This window comes from Choloepus didactylus (genome assembly GCF_015220235.1).
Source record: "Choloepus didactylus isolate mChoDid1 chromosome 25 unlocalized genomic scaffold, mChoDid1.pri SUPER_25_unloc2, whole genome shotgun sequence".
NCBI lineage: Eukaryota > Metazoa > Chordata > Mammalia > Pilosa > Megalonychidae > Choloepus > Choloepus didactylus.
The window spans coordinates 3139032-3160470 of record NW_023637607.1 but is presented as its reverse complement, the minus strand read 5'-3'; the positions used below and the strand labels follow the sequence as shown (position 1 = coordinate 3160470).

The window sequence follows — 21439 nt, the reverse complement described above, 5'->3', positions numbered from 1 at the left end:
AAAAGTACAAGTATAAGAAGGTTCTTTAATGAATTATAACAAATGTATAATATTAATACAAGGTGGTAATACAGAGTGGTTTATGGAAAAAAATATACCTAGGTGAAATAGTGGACAATAGATAGAACTATTTGAATCATGTTTCATCAATTGTAACAAAGGTAACTACTGTTTAAAAAAAAGAACTATAGACATAGTGCTGCCATCAATTGTGGCAAATGTTCCACACCAGTGTAGGGTGTTGGTGGTGAGGTGGTATATGAGAATCCTATATTTTGAGCATGATTGTTTTGTAAATTCACAACTCCTATAATTAAAAAAAACACAATGTTTATTTTTTTAAAAAATTGGTTCCCCCAAGTGTCCAGAAGAGAAGTGGGTGGATGCTTAGGTTCGGAAGCCACATGAAGTTAATGCCCTCCCCTCCAAAAAAAACACACCGGTAGGAGGAGAGAGTAGTATTAACTGATATGGATATGAGGGAGAATGTGAACCATGTGAGTGACTTCCAGCTCTAGTATGTATCATGGGAGCTCAAAGTTACAAGCTGCCAGTTCAGCCAGTGTTTCCAATCTCCACAACTTACCTCAAGTCAGTGACTATGCAGGAGAGGAACACTGCTTGTAGCTGGCTGCCTTTGTAGAGTGTGGTTACCTAGAATGAGGCATAGGGGAGATGAGGTAAGGTGGAGGTTGCTCAGGGATGGAGAGGCAACTGGAGCCAATAGAAAGAACTTTGGCTTTAGAAGAAGACCTAAGTTCAAATTCTGATTCTGCCCCCTAACTCACTGCATGGCCTTAGGCATGCCACATGCCTGTGAGCCTCAGTTTGCCCATCTGGGAAATGGGGAAGGCAGCCAGTGCACCATCTCTGGAAACTGAGAGGACCAGAACATGTAGATAAAGTGAATAGTTGAAATAATAACTTGATAGATATAAGTTAGATAGAGGAGTGAGAAGGGCACGCAGGGCAAGTAGAGATGGGGGGGCAAGAGAAATGCCACCTTGGCTTGGATGTCCCTCAACAGGGTAATGTAGTCTGAGGATGTGGGGTCTGGGTTGCTGAAGTTCCAGTTGATGATGCGGAAATGCACCTGGTACTCGCTCTGCATCAATAAACTCTGGGGTGCATAGCCTGGAGACACAGAGAGGAAGAAAATAAAGGTAGGGGCCTTGAGCTCCTTGCATGAAACCAAAGTGGCCCAGGTACCCCAATCTGCTCTCAGAGTCTGCCAAAATGAGGCCTGCATGCTGGGTCTTTGTTGGCTCCCAAATGGAAAGTCACCCCCAAAAGGGAAAAGGCTTTGGTATTACAGGGATTCTCCTGAGTAAAGCTTTCCTACTTTTACTTATTCAGTTCCCTTCTCCTGGAATAATCTTCAACTCTCTTCGTTCCCTGGAAAACTCCCAGTCATACTTCAGATGCTCAAGGAGATGGGAGCTCCAGGAGAGCAGGGACCCTTTTCTGTCTTGTTCACTGCTGTATCTCAGTGATTAGTACAGTGCCAGACACATAGGAAGCCGTTTTGAACTAACTACTACTCTGAGCTCCCACAGTTCCCTGTTAACAGTTTTGCAGTCTTTACTGTAATCTTCGGTTCACTCAACTGAGTTTCTCTAGCTCTTAGTTTCTTGTAAACTGTCTTCTATCTCTATATCTAGCATGGGGCTTGAAGCATGTCACCCATATATGTTTGTTGAACATGAGCTATAGCAGATCCCAAACATGGGGGACTGAGATTTTTTTGTTTATTCATTCACTCATTCATTCATTCATACAGAACTCTAAAGAACATATTGAAAGCCAAAGATACAGTGACATTCAAGACAGACCTTAATTTTGTAGAGCTCACTGTAAGGGGAAGTCAGATAATTAAATGAGTGACTAGAGTCAAGTGTTGATAAGTGTTGGGATGATCCCTATCTAGGAACTGTGAGTCCCGATAAAGCAGGGTTTCTCACCATCAGCCCTACAGATGTTCAGAGACAGATAATTCTTTGCAGGTGGATGAGCCAGCATCTCTGGCCTCTATATATTAGATGTAACTAGCATCCTCACCACCAAATTGTGAAAGTCAAAAGTGCCTGCAGACATTGCAAAATGTCCACTAGGGAGTAAAATTACCCCTTTGTAAGGACACCTGATGTAGACGATCCTCATGTAGAACTTGTGGTTGTATCTTTGGAGGTTCCATGGGTCTGATATTTTGGTTTTTGAGTTAAAATTTATTGAATTAATTTTATCACAGAATTCCATGCCATTTACCTGAATTAATGGAAGACACAACCCCTCCATCTGGTTGTTTGTGGAGGGGTGTCCTCCAACCAGACCTGGGGCTGACTTCTTAGAAAGGAAAGAAAATAGAACAGTGCCCAGCAAGGGTCACTATAAATCCAAGTTCAGCAAGGGTGCTCACCATTGACTGAGAGGCTTCCCCTTTCTAGGGTGTAGAGGCCCAGCTGGGTGACGCCATTGGTCAACTGGCTCAGCTCCCAGTACAGCTGTTCTCTGTCCAGCCCAGAGCTCGCAGGATCAGGGCGGTAGGAACAGATGATACCCACTCGGGTAGCTGCCCTGTCCTTAGGCCTGAAAAAGGAGGGATGTAAGGATTCTAGGGAGAAGTCCTGAGATCTCTGGGGGTGGAGACTAGAAGGAGGATGGAGCAAGTGGAAGAGAAATAGGCAGACTGTGAAACGGGTGTTCACAAAGCAGGATGCTCACTACTAGCAAATGGCAGGGAAGGGGTTCTCACCTGAGGGAGATCAGTCTGCAACTCGAGTAGAAGGAACCCAGGCTGCTCTTCTGGAGCAAGGTTCCAAGCTGGAGAGGAAAGAGGAGGAGGGTGGGCATGAGGCACCAAGGTTGGAGGAGGTTTTATACTACTAAGAGCTGCTGGGACCAGGGTCTCACCAGGTGCTGCAGGATCTTCTCGGTGGTGTTAAATGTGGTAGAGCCAGAATACTGGAAGTTGGAAATGGTGAAGTTGAGTGTGAGGGTCTTCAGGGTGTGTCCCACAGCTATAGACAGTGAAGGGGAGAGATTCCCTTTCCTGAGAGCTGGCTTGAGCCCAGACTTAGAGTCCTGAACTAATTTTAATTGTTGTCTTCTCTCCCAGTGGCACCACCATTCACTTACATGGTCACCCAAGTTTGAACGTGTATACTTCCTCAGCTCTTTCCTTGCCTTTACCTCCAAGTAACACCAATTCTACTTGCTGAATGTTTCTGTCTTACATCCCCTCTCTCCACCCCTGCCCAGCTTAGGGTATACCTTCTTGCAGCACCCCATCAGACTCACTGAATGGTCTATGTATAAGATGTTCTATACACTGAACACTAGAATAATCTCTCTGAGATGAAAGATTATTCTTTCTTCTGCTCTATCACCACCCATGGTTCCATATGACCTTCAGTATTAAGTTCAAGCCTCTTGACCAAGTATTCAAGGCTTTTCCCATGTGGCCCATCCTGTTTCTCAGCCTCATTTCTCCATCTTCCCTGGATTAAGCTTTATGCTCCATGCAAACCAAATTCTATCAATTATCTCTATAAATTATGTTTATTCTGGTCATTGAGCTTGTGCTGTCCCCTCTGCTAGGAATACCCTTAATGCACTATTTGCCTGGATCATTCTTATTCTTCCCTAAAGCCTCAGTTCAGGTAATACTTTCTCCAGAAAGCCCATTTCAACCAAAGCCAGATACATCTTCTCAAAACCTCCCACACTGTGTTACAACGGTCTGTTTCTCTCATAATATTGAATTGCTGATCTAATCATTGTGATCAGAACATTGCCCTGAAACCAGAATCTTCACAACCCAGTTTCCCAGCCCCCATGGGACAGTCAGCTAGCTCAGGGTGGAAAAGGAATTCCTAGATACCTGTGGTGGTTTCTGGTGGCAAAGGTGCTGATGGAGGAAGCAGGGATATGTTGGGTGGCTCAGGAGCTGTGGAAAAACAGAGACCCCTAGAAAGAATGGGAGATGCCTCCCAGCCTCACTTGGATTCCAGAAGTTGTCCAACCCAGAACAACCATTCACAAATGTACCATAAATGAGGGTGAAAGGAGCAACAGTGTGAGTGGAGACCTAAGAAAGATGTGAATGATCAACCCAAGAGAGTGAACAAGAGGCTTAACAAAGAGGATAGATGGACAGACAGAAACTTGGACAGACAGGATAAATAGATGAACAGAGGGAAGAATGGACTGGTGAGGGTTCAAAGAGAAAGAAATGAAGAGTAAAAAACATGGAAGAAAAAGAGATAAAAGAAAAACAGATAGCAATACAGAAGGAAGGAAAGGCAAACAAGTGAATGGGCAGAAGGATAGGTGGACCGATGGGTGGATGATGGCTGAGAGGAGGGATGACTGGGATGGGTGGAAAGATAGATGAATGGGCCACTAGGCAAGTGAATTAGTTAATTTGGCCAAAGTCACTTGAGCAGGCACCAGAATTTTCAGGTTGATAGGAAATCCCCTGCTTGGGCCTCCCTGTAGGAGATTCTGTTATCAGAAGGCATAGAAGACAAGGTCACCATCTGTCTTCAACACCTATCCTTGTAGGGAATGCTTGCCCAAACTTCTTCCTCCACGTCAAAGGGCATGGAAAATTCTGAAAACTGATACCATGGCTGCAGGTGCAAGAAGAGGCCAAGGACCCAGACTTCTTCCACCCACTGAGGACTTGGTCCCATTAGGAGATCTGGCTGAGTTTGGGGCATGCTCTCTTTGTGAATGGGAAGAACTTGGTTCAGGCCCCAGGCTGAAATGGGCACTGGATGCAAAGATACGTACTTGTAGGAGGCTCAGCAGGACCACGCTCATTGTAACCTGGGAACAAAAAGTGACACTTAAGGGGAGTGGTAGAAGAGTCCTAGATATTCCATGCCTTGTCCATGTAGGGTTCCTACCTGAGGGTTTTTCCCTCTGTGCATCTTTTGAGCACCTATGCACCTTCTAAGATCTGGCTCAAATGTCACCTCCTCTGTAAAGGTTTTTCTGATCCCTCAGTTAGAATTGACCCTTCCCTTCCTCCTCTCTCCAGTATGCCCCCAACAACAGAAATATCAGTACATTTGGGTTCACACATCTATCCCCTTTCCTATCCATCCACCCATCCACTTAAATCATCTACCTCTCAACCTTTTGATTTTCCCATCAATATATCCCTCATTCCAATGCATATTTATTGAGCACCTACAAAGTGACAGCTTCCAACTCACCTTTGGGGAATAAAGTACTGAACAAAAGTCTCAGCTTCACTGGAGCCTACATTAGAGCAGGGCATGTCTGACTTATCTCTGTCCCTGGTGCCAGGTATAGGACCTGGCTTATAGAAGATGCTTGGTAAATAATGAATAAAATGAAAATAAAATTTGTGCCATTTATAAGGGGGCAAACCATAAGCTGGACCCCTCAATGGCCAAAGCAAAGCTGACAGATGTGAACTCAGTGCTAAGGCTCAGACTGACCACAAACTTACTATGGACATGGACAGTACCCTTCCCTTCTATGTCCTCCATTTACCTCTTTATAAAATAATAAAGGTCATATCCCCCTTGTTTGCCATATGGGGCAATGGTGAGAAGAACAGGAAATAAGAGAGTATGAGTTGCCAAGCACCATTCCCAAGAAAAGGATGGAAGGGAGGGATGGGGAGTTATTGCCATCAATCTCACTGTAGCCATTCTTTCCTCCACAGAACCACAGGCAGGACACTCTCTTGTTAATCCTGCACTGATGCCCAGTGTGTCCAACAATTAGACCCCCAGATGTTCAGGATGTCTACCTTCCTTCCTGGCATAGGTCCCTACCGAGGAGAGAAACCCATCATAGGTAAAAGTAAGAGGAAAGCCTTAAGGGGAGACAGATTACGGGATTTTCTTTCTTAAGGACTCTCCCAAGGAGACTCTTCTGTGTGTTAAATGCACAGCCCATGGATTCTAACAAGTGGAATTCATTCCCTGGCTCCACCACTATAACTCTACACACACATGAGAAAATTACTGAACCTTTCCAAGCCTTAGTTTCTTCATCTGTAACATGAGATTAATCAAGGACCAGCCTTGCTGGTTGTTGTGGGGAGTCAGTGGTGGAGTCTGAATTCACAATTGAGTTTATCCAAGTCTTCCCCTGGTGAACTGGTAAACGGAGACCCTTCTGGGATGAAGGGGTAGGCCCAGTGAAGAGGGGCTGAGGGCCACTCACCATTAAGGTAGAGGCTGTCCTTGTCCAGAGAGTAGGGGCCCAGCCGTGTGATGCCACGGGTCTGCCGGCTCAGTTCATGGAATATTTGCTTGGTGGGCAAGCTTGGGCCACTGGAGTGCTGTCGGTAGGTACACAGGATATCCACTGCTGTCTGGGCCCCATTCTTCACAGACCTGGTGAGGGAGGTGGCATGAGGACCCAAGGGAGAGGCTGAACTTTGCAGGACTCAGGCCACCTGGCACCTCTCCACTGGTGGCCAATGCACAACTCACATCTGTGTTCTGTCTTTGCTGAAACAGTTGCTGTTTTTTTCACCTCAGGGTTTCTATACATGGGGTTACTTCTGTCTGGAATACTCTCCCCTCTCCTCTTTACCTGAGTAACTTCCTGATCAGCCTTCAGATCTCAGGTTATATGTCCCCTCCACCAAGAATGCTGTCAGACTGGGGTCAGGTTCCTCCTCTGGGCTCTCCCCATTATAGCCCTGGTGGTATTCTATGCAATTATATACTATTTGTCCCTGTTCCCTCCAGACCATGATTTCTATGACAGCAGGGAATGGGCCAGTCTAGTTCACTATTGCCATGTTGAACCCCCAGCACCTAGCACAATACCTGTTCCATATAAAAATCAAAGTCCCTCAAGACCCTACACAGCGTAGACCCTGCTGATGTCTCAAATCTCAACTTCTCCTTCCCCCTTGCTCTCTTTGTTCTAGCCACATCAGCATCCTTGCTAATCACTGAACATGCCAAGCTCATTCCCACTTCAGGACCTTTGCCCATGCTGTTCTCTCTTCCTGGAACACTCTTCATGGTGGAATACTTGTTGCCTCAGTATACAACTCAAAATTCAACTCCAACAGAGAGGCAGTTCCTGTTCTCTGGGTAAAGCTTCCCTCCCCATCACTCTTTATTTATTTATGCTCCACATCACCTCACCTTCTTTGAAATCACCTTACTTAGCTATGTATTTTCCTGCTTTGCATCTGGTACACTCTACCAGATGAGGGCAGGGGACGAGTCTATTTGTAACTGTGGCATCCACCACCTGCCCCAGAGGATTTATGTCATAGGTTTCAGTTGAATGAAAACATGAATGGACATATGCTTAGTTAATACCAACAGAATACAAGTTGAGGGAAGTGAGAGTGAAAATGTATGTAAAAGAAAACCCTCTGTGTATACCCCACCACCAGCCTTGGGTAGCCTCATGGACAGAATCAATTGTCTTGGTGGTGTTGGTAGTGGGTTTCTCACCTTAGTGCCATCACCCTGCATCCTCCATATCGGGTACCCAGGCTGCTCTGCTGGAACAAGGGGCTGAGCTAGAGGGGAAGGAAGGAGCCACTGTTGGTCAGAGTGGGCAACAACCCCTGGGATAGGCACAGAGCATGGGCAGTAGAGGCGAGTCTCTCACCAGATGCTGCATGACAGTGTCTGTGATGTTGAACTTGAGGGAGCTGGGGCGACCCATGTCCGCTGAGTAGCGCAGGTTGTCGATGGTGAAGTTCAGTGTGAATGGCTCTTCGCTAACCTCTGCAGCTGTAGCAGGGGAGAGACACAAGGCTCACAGGTAGGTCAGGAGTCCAGCATCCTCTCCAATGTGTGGCTTCCAAAGACTCTGCCTTCTTTCTGATCAGCCTGAAGGTCACTTGTTAATGGAGACAACTCCAACAGTGAATAAAAGGGGGTTAATGATTTGGGGGTTGAGATGGCCCAGATAGAGGAGGAGAGGGCTCTGAAAATACTAATCATTTTGTTCTTTCCCAGGAGGAAGGCTCAATCTTGCTATGCTGATGCAGAACTAAAGACCCTAGATATTTTCATTCATATTCTCTGTGCTGCCCATTTTTATCTCTTTGTCTGTCTCTGTGTTTATCTTTGTCTTCCTCCCCTTCCCCACTCACTCTCTCCAGCCTTTAAAGCCAGATATGCCAATCTTCTATGTGCTGGTTAATCATTATGATAGTAATAACAAAAAACCCACAACAATCCTAATAGCTACACCAACTTGTATGAAACCTGGTTTACTCATCTGTACAATGGTACAATAATGATTCCTAACTCAAAGATTATATTGAGGCTTAAATGAGTTAATCTTTGTAAAGTGCTTAATGTAGTGCCAAGTACAAACTGGGTACTATGTAAGTATTTATTAAAATAAATAAAGAAGCACTTTCAGATCATTTACTATTTGCCAGGCACTGCATGGAGCTTTTCACATGGATATATATGAGCTGGGTACTAAAATTATCCATGTTTCACAAAGAATGAAACCAGAACACTGAAATGGTTATCTACACAGGGAAACATGGCTGGAAGGAGAGTCTTGGTTTGGATCCAGGGTTCTCCAACCCCAAATACCATGCTGTGTTGGTTTGAAACTGTTACGGACCCTAGAAGAGCCATGATTTTTTAACCCTATCTTGTTGGGTGGAACTTTTGATTGAGTGTTTCCATGGAGATGTGACCCACTCAACTGTGGGTGAGAACTCTGATTAAATTATTTCCATGGAGGTATGGACCCTGACCATTCAGGGTGGGTCTTGATTATTTCACTAGCGTACTTAAGAGAATTCAAGAGCTGACACAGATGCTGATGCTTGGAAATGCTTGGACGTCAGACAGAAGGACTTTTGGAGATGCTAAGCTAAGTGATGAAGCCAAGAGTTTGCCCTGGAGAGGCAAAGAGAGGACCCCCAGATGCTTAGAGAGAAATGTCCTGGGAGAAAGAAGCAAGGATGCAGAGGAGTGGAGAGAGAGGAGATGCCCAGAGACATTTTGGAGAAAGCCATTTTGAAACACAACCCAGGAGGCAAAGGACCAGCAGATGCCGGCCACATGCCTTCCTATCTGACAGAGGTGTTCTGGACAACATCGTCCATTCTTCAGTGAAGGTGTCCTCTTGTTGATGCCTTAGTTTGAACACTTTTATTGCCTTAGTAAATTTGTGACTTAATAAATCCCCTTTATAAAAGTCAATCCATTACTAGTATTTTGCATAATAGCAGTTTTAACAAACCACTACACATGCTCTTAACCTTCCTTCTATGTTCTTCCTCAGACTCATGTAGCTGGTGCAGTACCCAAAGTTGGGGAGACCTGTGCAGAACTTCATGGAAGTCCTACCTTATTACAGTAGAATAAGTGAACACAGGATGAAGGTGAAACCAGAGGCCTCATGACTCGACTCTAGAATAGGCAAGTGATGCAGTGGACAAATGTTTAAGACAAACCTCTGGAAGAAAAGTTGACCTCCCTTTTCCCCTCTTCCCTCCTTTCCTTCTGCTCCTCCCTCCGTTGGGGCATCCTCCAGTTCATCCTCCTTTCTTTCATTCCATCCTTCCTCTCTTCTATCATCTTTCTTTCCATCCATCTATTCATCAATTCTTCTTTCCTCCCTCACTCCCCCTTCCCTCCCATCTGTCTGTCCATCTATCAGTCTTTCCTTCCTTCCTTCCTTCATCCCTTCCTTTAATCCTTCCATTCATCCATTTATCTTTCTTTCTTCCTTCCTTCCATCTATATTTTCTTTTTTGCATCTATGAATCAATTTTTCTTCCCCTATTCCCTCCCTTCCTCACTTCCACCCTTCTTTCTTCCTTCTATCCATCCATCCATATTTCCTTCCTTCCTTCTATCCATGTTTTCTTTCCTCCATTCATTCATCCATCTTTTTATATATAATTGGTTCTGTAATGCTCCAGGAATTATTCTGAGGGCTGGAGAAATGGTAATTAACAAAACAGTCCAAGAAGCTGATGTTAACTTAATTTTTCTCCTAATATTTGGAAAATATGGTTGTCATTGGACCTTAGTGGCCCAGACAACTTCTGCGGTTGGAGGGAATGATGGAGGATGTTGTAGTGTAAACATCAGTGATGAACCCAAGAAGAGTTTGGAAAGTTTGCGAAAGCATAGCCCTAATGCAAAGACAATTAATTCATGAAAACCAACAAGGTTTTCCTTTCATCTTTCTTTCCATCCATCTATTCACAAGGCACTCATGACTGGGTTTGTCTGTGATGCAAAGGGAGTTCAGCACATGAACTCGAACATATTAGGTGTACACTAAAAACTGGTACATTTTTATGAATAAACTAAATAGATAAATAAGTGTAGAGAGTTAGACAATGAGTTAGAGTTACATGAAATCCTGGCTTTATTATTTTTTTCCTGTGTGACCTTGGCAGGAGACTCAGCCTCTCTGAGCCTGAGTTTCCTCATCTGTAAAATGGAGCTAAGTTACATGGTTGTGGGTAAGGATTAAAGGAGATCATGTATGTGACTCTCAGCTTAGGGCACGGAAGGCAATCAGTTCAATAAATGTTAGTGGAGAACCTAATAACAACAGGTGCAATACTGATGTTCAGAATCTCAGAACAACAAAAAGAGATAGGAATAAAGGACAAGAAGAGAACACCAAGGGCAAGTTTGTAGGAGAATTTAAATGAAAATGATGTGAGGGCTAGAATGCGATGGTAGATCATATTTGAGTCTTATCCCTCCTCAACCTGGACTGGAACTCTCCATCAAGACCCAGGAAAGAGAGGAGGGTTTTCCTTCACTGAGGGCAGGAGGTGAAGGAGAATCAGATGCAATACTCTCACGCACCAATGTGAACATGGAACACAGGAAATCAGGGTCAAGAATACTCACTGATGGTGGTCAGGGCCAAGGTTTTATAGGTGTAACCTGCAGAAAGAAGGAGAGATAAGGTGAGCAAGAGCTGGGGTGAACATAAAGGGTAAAGGGAAAGGGATGATTTAGAGACCTTTCCTGGAAAAGCAGAGGGGAGGAGGCAGTGAACGTAGGTTCATGGAGGAGACAACCAAGTTATAATATTGAAGGAAGGTGGACACAGCCATGGTTCTGATTTGTCACAATGAAGACTGGACACAACCCGGAATATAGAAAAAGTTGGATCCAAGTTCACTCCGGAGAGATGAAGATCTTGCTCAGAGTTTTGGGAAAACAGAAGACTCTGGGAAAAAGACTCTGCTTGCAGCATGGCCCCTCACCATTAACATAAAGACTATTTGGGTCGAGGGTGTAGTAATCCAGACGGGTGATGCTGTGGGTCTCGTAGCTCATCTGCCAGAACAGCCTCTCTCTGTCTAGCCTGTGGCCTTCAGAGTCAGCATGGTAGGTGCAAACAATGTCCACTCTGGTGGCAGCTTCACCATTTGCAGGCCTAGAGAAGGAAAGATATGGGGATGGAGATGTGGAGTACCAAGGAGGGGCCTTGAGTGACCTGGGCATGGAAAGGAAGAGAGTGGGAGGGAGGTGGCTGAGGGAGGTGGCTAGGGGAGATGCTGAAGCAGCTAACTCTGAGTTTGGGAAGGACCCTCATAAGTGTTTCTCCTCTGAGACACCTTCACAACTGGCGACAGAAAAATTTTCCCTTAGAATTTGCAGATAGGATGCAGCAGTCATCATACCTCTTTGAAGAGGAGAGCTTCATTCAAAATAAAATATTAACTGGATTCTATAAACTGTAAACACAGTTCCTCATTTCTAGGCCTTCAGCATTTTTACCACCTCAGTGAGGGAAGGATGGGTCAGCAGGGAAGGACTGGCCTATGCAGGAGGGTCCACCCACCCTGCTAAACTTCCCCATCCAGGAGTCTCACCTGAGAGAGTCCAGTCTGCAGCTAGAGAAGAAGGGGCCAACACTTGTTTTACTGAGCAAGAGTTCAAGCTGTGAGAAAAGAGAGGAAAGTGAGCAGAAGGTCTCAAGGGGCTGAGGGACCATGGAATCAAGGCAGGGCTGATGGCAGTCCTCAGGGAGCTCTCACCAGGCCCTGCAGGCTCTTCTCGATGAAGTGGAACTTCGCAGAGCCTGGGTGCATGTCTTGTGCATAACGCAAATTGGTGATGGTGAAGTTGAGGGTGAAGTTGAGGGTGAAGAAGGTATAGCCAGTGGCTGCAGTGGAGGAAAGAGAGAAAGATAAACAGTTAGTAATGACCAAGGTGTCCTGGGTCCATAGCCAAAGCCAAAGCAGTGGACTAAGAACAGTCATGGGCTGCAGGAGCTGAAAGAGGGAACATGCTGTAATTTTGCAAGGCATTATGCACCTTCACTCATTCATTCAGTGAGAATTTATTGAGCAGCTAATGTGTGTGAGGCTCTGTACTGGCTTCTGCAGGTTCAAAGATGAATAAACCTTCCAGTTCTGTGGCCAAGGGAGTGACCAGACCATTATGCTTCAGGGGGGGTTGGGTGCCATGCAATTCTAGAAGGGGCATCCAACCAAATGTCTGAGAAAAGCTTCATGGAGGAAGCATCAGTTCAGGTGAGACCAAAAGAAAGAATTAGGTGAACAGGAGCAGAGCAAGTGAATAGTGTGCTCCAGCCAGAAGGAACAACCTGGTGAAGGCCTGGCAGTAGGACAGAGCAGTTGCACTCAAGAAACTTGAAATATTTCCACAGGAAAGTACAGACATGAGACTAAAGGGGTCCTCTGAGTCAAGAAAGGAGAGGCTGAGACTATCTAGCACAGGTTTTGGACATGACTTGTAGACCAGGTGGAGTCACAAAATATTGCAAACAAGAGAGGAATTATTTGGACATGTTTATATGAGGAATGACACAACAGCTGCTGTGTGTATGGAGTATTGTAGTAGGCCAGAGTGGAGGCTATTGTAATATTCCTAGCAAGAGATGCTGATGGCCTGAATAAAGGTTGAGGCAATGCAGATGTAGAGAAAGAAAGGACTTGAGAGATATTCAGAAGGGAGAAGAGATGAGATTTGGTGACAGATGGATATCAGAGGGTGAGGGGGAGGGAGGGCCAAGATTGGCACTCATGCCTCTGCCTTTGGTAATGTGGGAAGGAACATATTTGAAGTATTCTGACAACTTCAACTTGGACATGTTGAGACAAAGAGGCCTGAGTGATGTCCTAGGGTGTGAATACACAAAAGGTCTGGAGCTGTGGCAGTGTGAGCTGGTGTGCTGGTTTAGATGTATTATGTCCTCCAAAATTCCATGTTCTTTGATGCAGTCTTGTAGGGGCAGATATATTGGTGTTGATTAGGTTGGAACCTATTGGTTCAGTGTTTCCATGGAGATGTGACTCAAGCAACTATGGGCGAGAACTTTCATTGGATTTTTTCCATGGAGGTGTTGCCCCACCTATTCAGGGTGGGTCTTAATGGGATCACTGGAGTACTTTAAAAAGAGCCACACAGGCCGAGATGCTTGCCTCAGATGAGAGACAGTTTGCAGATGGCCATTGAAAGCAAACTTTTGCTCCGGAGAAGCTAAGAAGGGACAAACGCCCCAAGAGTAACTGAGAGCAACATTTTGAAGAGGAGCTGCAGCTAAGAGAGGACTAAACACCCCAAGAGCAACATTCTGGAGAATGCCATTTTGAAACACAACCTGGGAGCAAGCAGACGTTAGCCACATGTCTTCTGAGCTAACAGAGGTTTTGTGGACTCCAGTGGCCATCCTTCAATGAAGGTACTCTATTGACGTCTTACCTTGACACTTTATGGCCGTAAGACTGTAACTCTGTAACTAAATAAACCCCCTTTATAAAAGCCAATCCATTTCTGGTATTTTGCAAAAAGGCAGCATTAGCAAACGAGAATAGGTGAATTTAGAATGTAAGCACCCTGAGAGGTAAAAGGGTCCCTGGAATTCACAGAAGCAGACAACTCCTTCAGGAAGAGTGACTTAATAATGATGGAAGAAATTATTTGATAAATGATGTTTTTGTAGAAAGGATTTTGGTACCAATAACAGACTGGGGCCTTTCCTACCTGTAGGCCTTGTAGTAGGCACTGGAGTCTGAGAAGATGCTGGGAAGGATGTGGAGGTCACAGATACTGAGAAGAAAACATCAGGAATGAAATCTAAGGTGTGTTATATCTAAGGGATTGATGGCAGGTGGGAATTGGTGATGAGGGCTCTAGTAATAGAAACATGCACCTCTCTCTATGCTCCACTCAGCCTGCATAAAGGCCTGGCAGCAAGACAGAGATGTTGCACTCAAACTTGAACTCCTTTCATTGTGGACATTGGGAAATGTAGACAAGTGACTAGAGATGTCCTCTGAGCTCCAGGACTTTGCCTTCAGGGAGGTGGAGGAGGGTGGGTGACCCCTGTCATGCCCAATTCAGCCACATTTCTATGCATATCCTTCCTTTACTGAAGATTGATAACTGTAAGGAGGGGTTGGCAGGTCCAGCAAGAACTATTTTTCAGGGAAAAGAGGATGGTCATGGGGTCTGGAATACTCACTGTTGGAAATGGTAGCTGAGGCCGGATGGGTGTAACCTGTGCAGAGAGGGAGAGATGGAGAAGAAGGGGGTAGGAGAGACATTTATTGTGGAGGCAATTCAGTTACTGGAGAGAGGGTGGTTGGACTATCACAGCTGTGGTTCATCACAATGAAGACAAAGTCTCATCTGGCAGAGATCAAAGTGTACCACTGCCCCAACCCTAGCCCCAGAGAGACAAAGTCTTGCACAAAGAATTCTGGAAGGCAGGCTCAGATGGAAGACTGAACTTGGTGCAGAGGCCTGTGGCAGCAGGGCCCATCTAGCAAGCAGGAGGGCACCCACATTCCAGCTTGGCCTCTCACCATTGATGTAGAGACTGCCTTGGTCCAGGATGTAGTGGCCCAGCTGGGTGACACCATGAGTCAGATGGTTTAGCTCCCAGTACAGTTTCTCTCTGTCCAGTCTGGGACCCACAGGATTGGGATGGTGGGTGCAGATGGCATCCACTCCAGTGGCTGTCCCGTTCTTCTTGGGCCTGAGGGGGTAAGGTGAGGGTGATGACAACAAATGAAGTTCCTAGGGAGGGGCAGGCAGAAAGGGGCCAGAGGAAATGAGAAGGCTGGTAGAGAGGGGAGATTAGATTAGACTTAGATTCTCTGAGTACACTGACTTTCAGACATCCTGGGACTGTGAGCACAATCAGTAGGTACAAGAGTTTTTATTACATAGTAAAGCAGAAACATGCATCCTCACAGTATGGGGAAAGGAAACTTCATACTTGAAACAGGTAAAGAGCTAAAATTTAGGATTAAAGCAAGTGGAAAAGGTACATTTGTCCTGAGAGAATATGTGGGGACAGGATTTAACACCCAGAGGAAATGTCCTCCTTGGTTAGAGGAAGGGTAGGGGGAGGGAATACAAAACAGATGACCAGGAGAGGGGCCCAGTCCTGCTGATGCACTCTGCAGAATCTGGGGGCTGTGGAAGGGAGGATAAGAAGACACTTTAGTCCTGGAACCACTGCCTTCTGAATTCTACCTCTGCTGAGGACACTGTTATCACGGAAAGAAAGAAGCAGACCAATGTCCTCAGGCCTGGGAGCACTTGTCATGGGCCCAGCTTGCTGTCCTTTAAGAAGACTCACCTGAGCAAGGTCAGTCTGCAGCCAGAATAGGGAAACCCAACACTGGTGTTCTTGAACAAACTTCCAAGCTGTGGAGCAGGGTGAGAAAAGTGAGTAGAGGGCTAAGGGGGCAGGTTTGTGGCAGGAGTGAGGTGGGTAGGCATCAGTAGGTGAGGTTGGTTTCCTTGGGTGGGGCTGTGAGGTGAGGGAGAGGTGGAATGAATAGAGTGAGGTGGGTGGGGAAGGGTGAGGTGGGGAGGGGAAGGTGAGGTCTGGGGGCAGGGTAAGGTGGGCGGGGCTCTCACCAGGAGTTGCAGGACATTCTCGGTGGTGTTGAACACTGTGGAGCCAGGAGGCCACATGTCTTCCGTATATCTCAGGTTAGTAATGGTGAAGTTGAGAGTGAATGGCACTAGGAGTGATTCTGTGGCTGCAGCAGGGGAGGGAAAGAAGAGGCCACACCTGAGTCAGGTCCGGGATGGACTGGGTGGCAGGGTCTGGGGCCACACTCCTGGGACAAAGAACCACCTCATGGGAGACCATAGCAATGATAGAGGGTCTTTGGGGCTGAATACCAGAATCACCAATTGTGGGAAACCTTTGGCCATTATCTGCTGTAGGTAAAGGAGGGAATATTTTGGAAGCTATAAAGCTTTGAAATGAGCCAATTTACATCCTGACATTCCTACTTATTTCTAATTCACTTGTTCACCTTACTCTCATCTTTCCATCCATTCACCCAACCAACATTTGGTAGCTATTTCTCCGGGCCTAACTGACAATACAAAGGCTATTCACAGCTGAATCTTACTGAAATGGGTTCCCAGAGTGTACCCTTGATTCCTTCCCTCTTTGTGAGCTGCAGGATGGGGATTTAGGCTGGGGGCCTGATGCTTCCTTTTGTGTGGGTTGGGGAAGATATCTTGGTGCAAGAGGGACATCTAAAGACACTGGGTACTCACCACTGGAGGTTGGTTTGGAAGTCTGCTGTGTGTAACCTGCAGAGAGAGAGAAAGGGAAAGAGAGAAAGGACGTGCTGCCAGGTGAAAAAGGAATATGGACAGATGAAGAAGATGTAGGCTCTACAGAACAACAAAGAAAAGATGGTGGTGCCTGCTCACCATTGACTAAGAAATTGTCCTTGTCCAGGGTGAAGGGGCCCAGCTGGGTTACTCCATGGGTCAGCTGGCTCAGCTCCCAGTACAACTGCTCTCTGTCCAGCTCAGTGCCTATGGGGTCAGGATGGTGAGTGCAGAGGGCATCCACTGTGGTAGCTTGTCTGTCTTTCTCATACCTGGGGAGGTAGGGACACAATGAAGGGCATAATAGAGGCCCATTTGAAGAAGGTCCCTGAGAACATGGTAGGTGTACTATAGGAAAAAACAGAAAATGTTGGGGCCCTTGTCAATAGGACCTGGGATGCTGCATCATCTACTGTTGGGGGAATTTGCTATAAAATGTGAAAACTTCCTCAAAACAGCACTGCCTGAGTGCAGGCCTACCATCGCTGTCTCCCAGAATTTACAATCCATTCTCTGTATGAGAGACAATTCTCATTCGAAATGAAAGTCTTTCCTCATTTGACATTTGTTGAATTCCTTCAATGGCTCCTTACTGTATGGTTGAAGCCTGAATGTCCCACCATGCACATCAGGGCATCATGACCAGCCCTGTTCACCTCTCCACACACACACTGGCACTTGAGTATTTCTGCTCTGTGTGAACTCTCTACCTCAGGCTCTGTTCTTTGCACTTGCTGTTCCCTCTGTCTGCAACTGTATCTCCTGTACATTGTCTACTTGACTCCTGGGAGGAGCTCTGACCTCAGTTCCTCCTGGGTCTACTGCACTTTCCCTATCTCTCAACATTTCAATGGTCTCTCTATGTCTCAGTTTCTTATCTTTAAAATGGGGGTAATAATGATACCCACTGCACTGATGAAGAGGGTTTTTTATGACAATTGAATGAGTAAAGTGCTTAGAATAGCACCTGTCATATCCTAAGTACTGTTTATTCTGTTATTATTATTATCATCTATCATTATTGTTACTATTAATTATCTGTTTACAAGTTTCCTTAAGGACAGAGTCTGTGCTTTGAGCTCCTTCAAATGTTCAGAGTAGAGCAAAGAACTTGGTACAGAATAGTTGCTCAAGCAATGTTTGACAAAGGGAAGAAAATTTGTGGACTCCATTCCAAGGGAGGGGAAAGGTCACTTCTGCTGGGGCACATCAACACTCCACACTTGTGTTTAAAAAAGTTGACTTCATTGCTTCCCTCTCCACCCAAGAATTTCAAGGGAGCATCTCCTCTCTGTAAATCTACACCCTGAGGCATGGGGTGAATTCTAAGAAGATGCTTAGTGAGGTTAAGCCCTTACAGAGACCTTGGAGTAGGGCCAGTCACTAATGCTAGGAAACCCCTATTACACTAGTGATGTAACCCTCACATTTGCTCTGAGAGCAGAGGACCAGAGGCTGTACTCCCAGGGGAAGGGATTGAGGGCATGTGGTTCTTCCTAAGGGAAGAGGCAAGGCAAGCTTAGTGGATAAATGCATGGGCTCTGGGGATATTGGGCTTAGATCCCAGTTCCACCATTTTCCAGCTGTATGACTCCGAGAAAGTTCCTTAACTTCTCTATGCTTTGGTTTTTCACCTGTAAAATGTAGATAATAATATCTTCATTGTAAGAGTTTAGAGATATGCTATATGGGAAACATTCAATCCAATGATTCTCAAATGTGGGCAACCATGCATCCCCAGAGAACATCTAACACTTATTGGAAAATGGTTGTCACAACTGGAAAGGTGGAAGGCATTGCAATTGGCATCTAGAGATTAGAAGTCAGGGATGCTGATAAATACCCTACAATGCAGAGAACAGCTCACCACAACAAAGAATGGCCTGGCCCAGAATATCCATAGTGCCAATATGGCAGAGAAACCTTGGTTTAGCTCAACGTCTAGAGTAGTGCTTGATGTGCACTTCAGGAATACTTGAATGTTGCAAGAGTTTGGAGGCATGGTAGGCAATGCAACCTTGCTGACCCCAGGGAATGCTAAGATCAGAGGTGTGTCCTTTATGAAGGAGTTTTGTGCATACTTTTAAGTAGCTATGTCTTTCTGTTTGTGGTAAACAAATGTGAGATTTGAGGGTTCTTGAGAAGGGAAGTTCCAGAGCAGCACCTGGGGGGCAGGAGCCTAAAGGGCAATGGTTGTCCCCATTGAGAACTGGAAAAGGAGGACCCAGCCCTAGGGGTCTATGGGCAAGAGTCTCCACCATGCCTAACTGGGTCATATCCAGCCATCTCACCTGAGCGAGGTCAGTCTGCAGCCAGAGTAGAGGGGGCCAATGCTAGTGTTCTTAAACAAGGGCAATAGCTGGGGAGAAGAGAGAGGTAGGTGAGAAGAAGGGCTGAAACTGAATAGGTGTAGACCTGGGGGGAGGTAGGCAAAACAGGCATCATTTGGGGTAGGGGTCAGGGTTGAGGTGGGTGGGGGCTGGCATCAGTTGGAAGGCAGGAAAGAGGCAGGCAGGGTGGGCATTGCGGGGGGCAGGGTTGGCTTTGGTAGGCAAGATTAGCTTCAGTGGGTGGGGTTGGCGTCTCGAAGGGTAGGAGTAAGGTGGGTAGGCTCTCACCAGGCGCTGCAAGAGCACCTCAAAGTTGTGGAACTTTGAGGAACCCGGGCACCTCATGTCCTCCGTGTAGTACAGATTCGTGATGGTGAAGTTGAGGACAAATGGCACCAGGGCGAGGCCAGCAACTGATGAGAGAGGCAGGAGGGAGGAGGAAGAGAAGACACCATACCACAAGTTAGTGCTGAGCTAGATGTGGAGGGAAGAATTTGGATTCATATCCCTGGGGCCCTGTGTGCTCACATCTGGAATATGGATCAGAATGTCTCCTCCCAAAATGGGAAAATTCATTTTGAAGACACTGATAATAGCACTGAAAATAATGTCAATAAAAAATAGCAGCAATAACAGCTGATATTTAAGAACTTACTTAATGCTTTGTGCTAAGCACCTTCCACCCATATCTCACGTAATCCTCACAGCAGCTCCTTGAGGTGAATTCTATCACTTATCCCCAGTTTATAGGACATGGAAGTAAGTTTCAAAGAGGTTAAGTTATAGCCCCAAGGCCCCTTCTTTTTTTTATTAGAGAAGCTGTAGGTTTACAGAACAATCACACATAAAATACAAGATTCCTATATACCACTCTATTAGCAACACCTTTAATTGGTGTGGTAAATTTGCTACAATTACTGAAGGCATATTTTTGTGCAGCTCCATGAATTTTCTTTTAATTTTTATTCTAGTACCATGTATACTACTTAAAATTTACTCTTTTAACCACATTCAAATATATAATTCAGTGCTTAATTATGTTCACAATATGTGCTACCATTACCACTATCCACTACCAAAACTTTTCCATCATCCCACCATGTCCCCTGGTAACCTATATTGTTGATTCTGACTCTGAATTGCTTATTCAAATTATTTCATATCAATGAGATCATACAATATTTGTCCTTTTGTGTCTGGGTTATTTCACTCATCATGATGTCTTCAGAGTTCATCCATGTTGTCTCATATATCAGAATTACATTCCTTTTTATAGCTGAATAATATTCCACTGTGTGTATATATACCACATTTTGTTACACGTTTTGTTTACCCCTTTATTGGTTGATGGACACTTGTGCTGCCTCCATTTTGGGGGCAATTGTGAATAATACCACTATGAACATCAGTGTGCGTATCTATTCAAATCCTTGCTTTCAATTCTTTTGGTATATACCTTGAAATGGGATTGCCAAGTCCCCCTTTTTTAGGGCAGAAGCTCAGAATTGAGAGTTTGAAAGACTTAGGGTAGAGTTCTGGCCATCTGCTGGCTATGTGACCTTGGAAAAATCACTGAGTGCCACATTCTGCCTCTCTCAAATAGAAAAGTAATAGTGCCTACTTCCTAGGGTTGAAGTAAGATAATATGCATAAAGCACGCTCACCGTCAGTGTGGCAAACAATCAGTGAATGCTGCTGTCATTATTTTGTCATCATTATTATCATCTCTTTCTCCTTTCTCTAGTGACACCTTTTGTCTCTTGGGAATTAGTCCTAGATTTGCCCTTGACTATTTCCTTTCCATTCTAATAGATAGTGACACTTCAAGCATTGTAATGGAATGAACTACTGGTTCTGCTTTCACTAACTAACCCCTTGAGCTCTCCCAGAGGTCTGGGGACAGAGAACATGGTCACAAGTTGGTCCCTGGCAGGTTGTTTAACATGGGTTTTTAAAATGACTACAAATCCTTCCCCTCCCTGCAAGTACACTCTTGCAGTGTAATGTTGTGGCCCCTCCCATCACAAGGTGAAAGTCTATTTCTCCACTTCTTGAAAATGACTTGGTTGTGTGACTTGCTTTGGCCAAAGAGAAAAGAAAAACTGACACAAGAAGAGGCCTGAAAAGTGCTTGTGCACTGGGGCTAACCCTATCTTGCTGCTAGGAGCTCTATGGCCACCATACTGTAAGCGTGAGCTAGCCTGTTGGACAATGGGAAGAGTTACATGAAGGAGAACTAAAGCATGCCAATCAATAATCAAGCATCCTTAAGAAGCAGAGGCATCTAGCTGACCTGCAGTTATATGTGAGGGAGCTCAGTCAAGACCAGAGGAACTGACCAGATGACCTGTATACTACTGAGCAATAATAAATAGTTGTTGTTTTAGCCACTAAATTTTATTTATTTTTTTATGCAATAAAACTAACTGGTATAACGCTATGAGATAAAGAAAAGGGTGTAAAAAATGAGTCACTGCTTCAGTCTAGGATTGAAAACCTGGAATCACAGAGTCCACACCCAGG

The 21439-nt window shown here is 45.3% G+C and overlaps 1 protein-coding gene across 1 annotated transcript in view; it reads right to left on the bottom strand.

Moving 5' to 3' along the window:
* The window catches only part of MUC16 (mucin 16, cell surface associated), a 44103-nt gene that overhangs the window by 19512 nt on the left and 3152 nt on the right, over positions 1–21439 (bottom strand). Inside the window, 22 exon segments of the mRNA XM_037824382.1 lie at positions 587–654; positions 1004–1134; positions 2417–2586; positions 2753–2820; positions 2911–3017; positions 3881–3907; positions 4795–4830; positions 6208–6380; positions 7467–7534; positions 7627–7751; positions 10869–10904; positions 11231–11403; positions 11843–11910; positions 12008–12135; positions 14461–14496; positions 14804–14976; positions 15586–15653; positions 15870–16061; positions 16504–16562; positions 16686–16858; positions 18878–18945; positions 19205–19329. Of these exon segments, the coding sequence (XP_037680310.1) occupies positions 587–654; positions 1004–1134; positions 2417–2586; positions 2753–2820; positions 2911–3017; positions 3881–3907; positions 4795–4830; positions 6208–6380; positions 7467–7534; positions 7627–7751; positions 10869–10904; positions 11231–11403; positions 11843–11910; positions 12008–12135; positions 14461–14496; positions 14804–14976; positions 15586–15653; positions 15870–16061; positions 16504–16562; positions 16686–16858; positions 18878–18945; positions 19205–19329 (2272 nt within the window).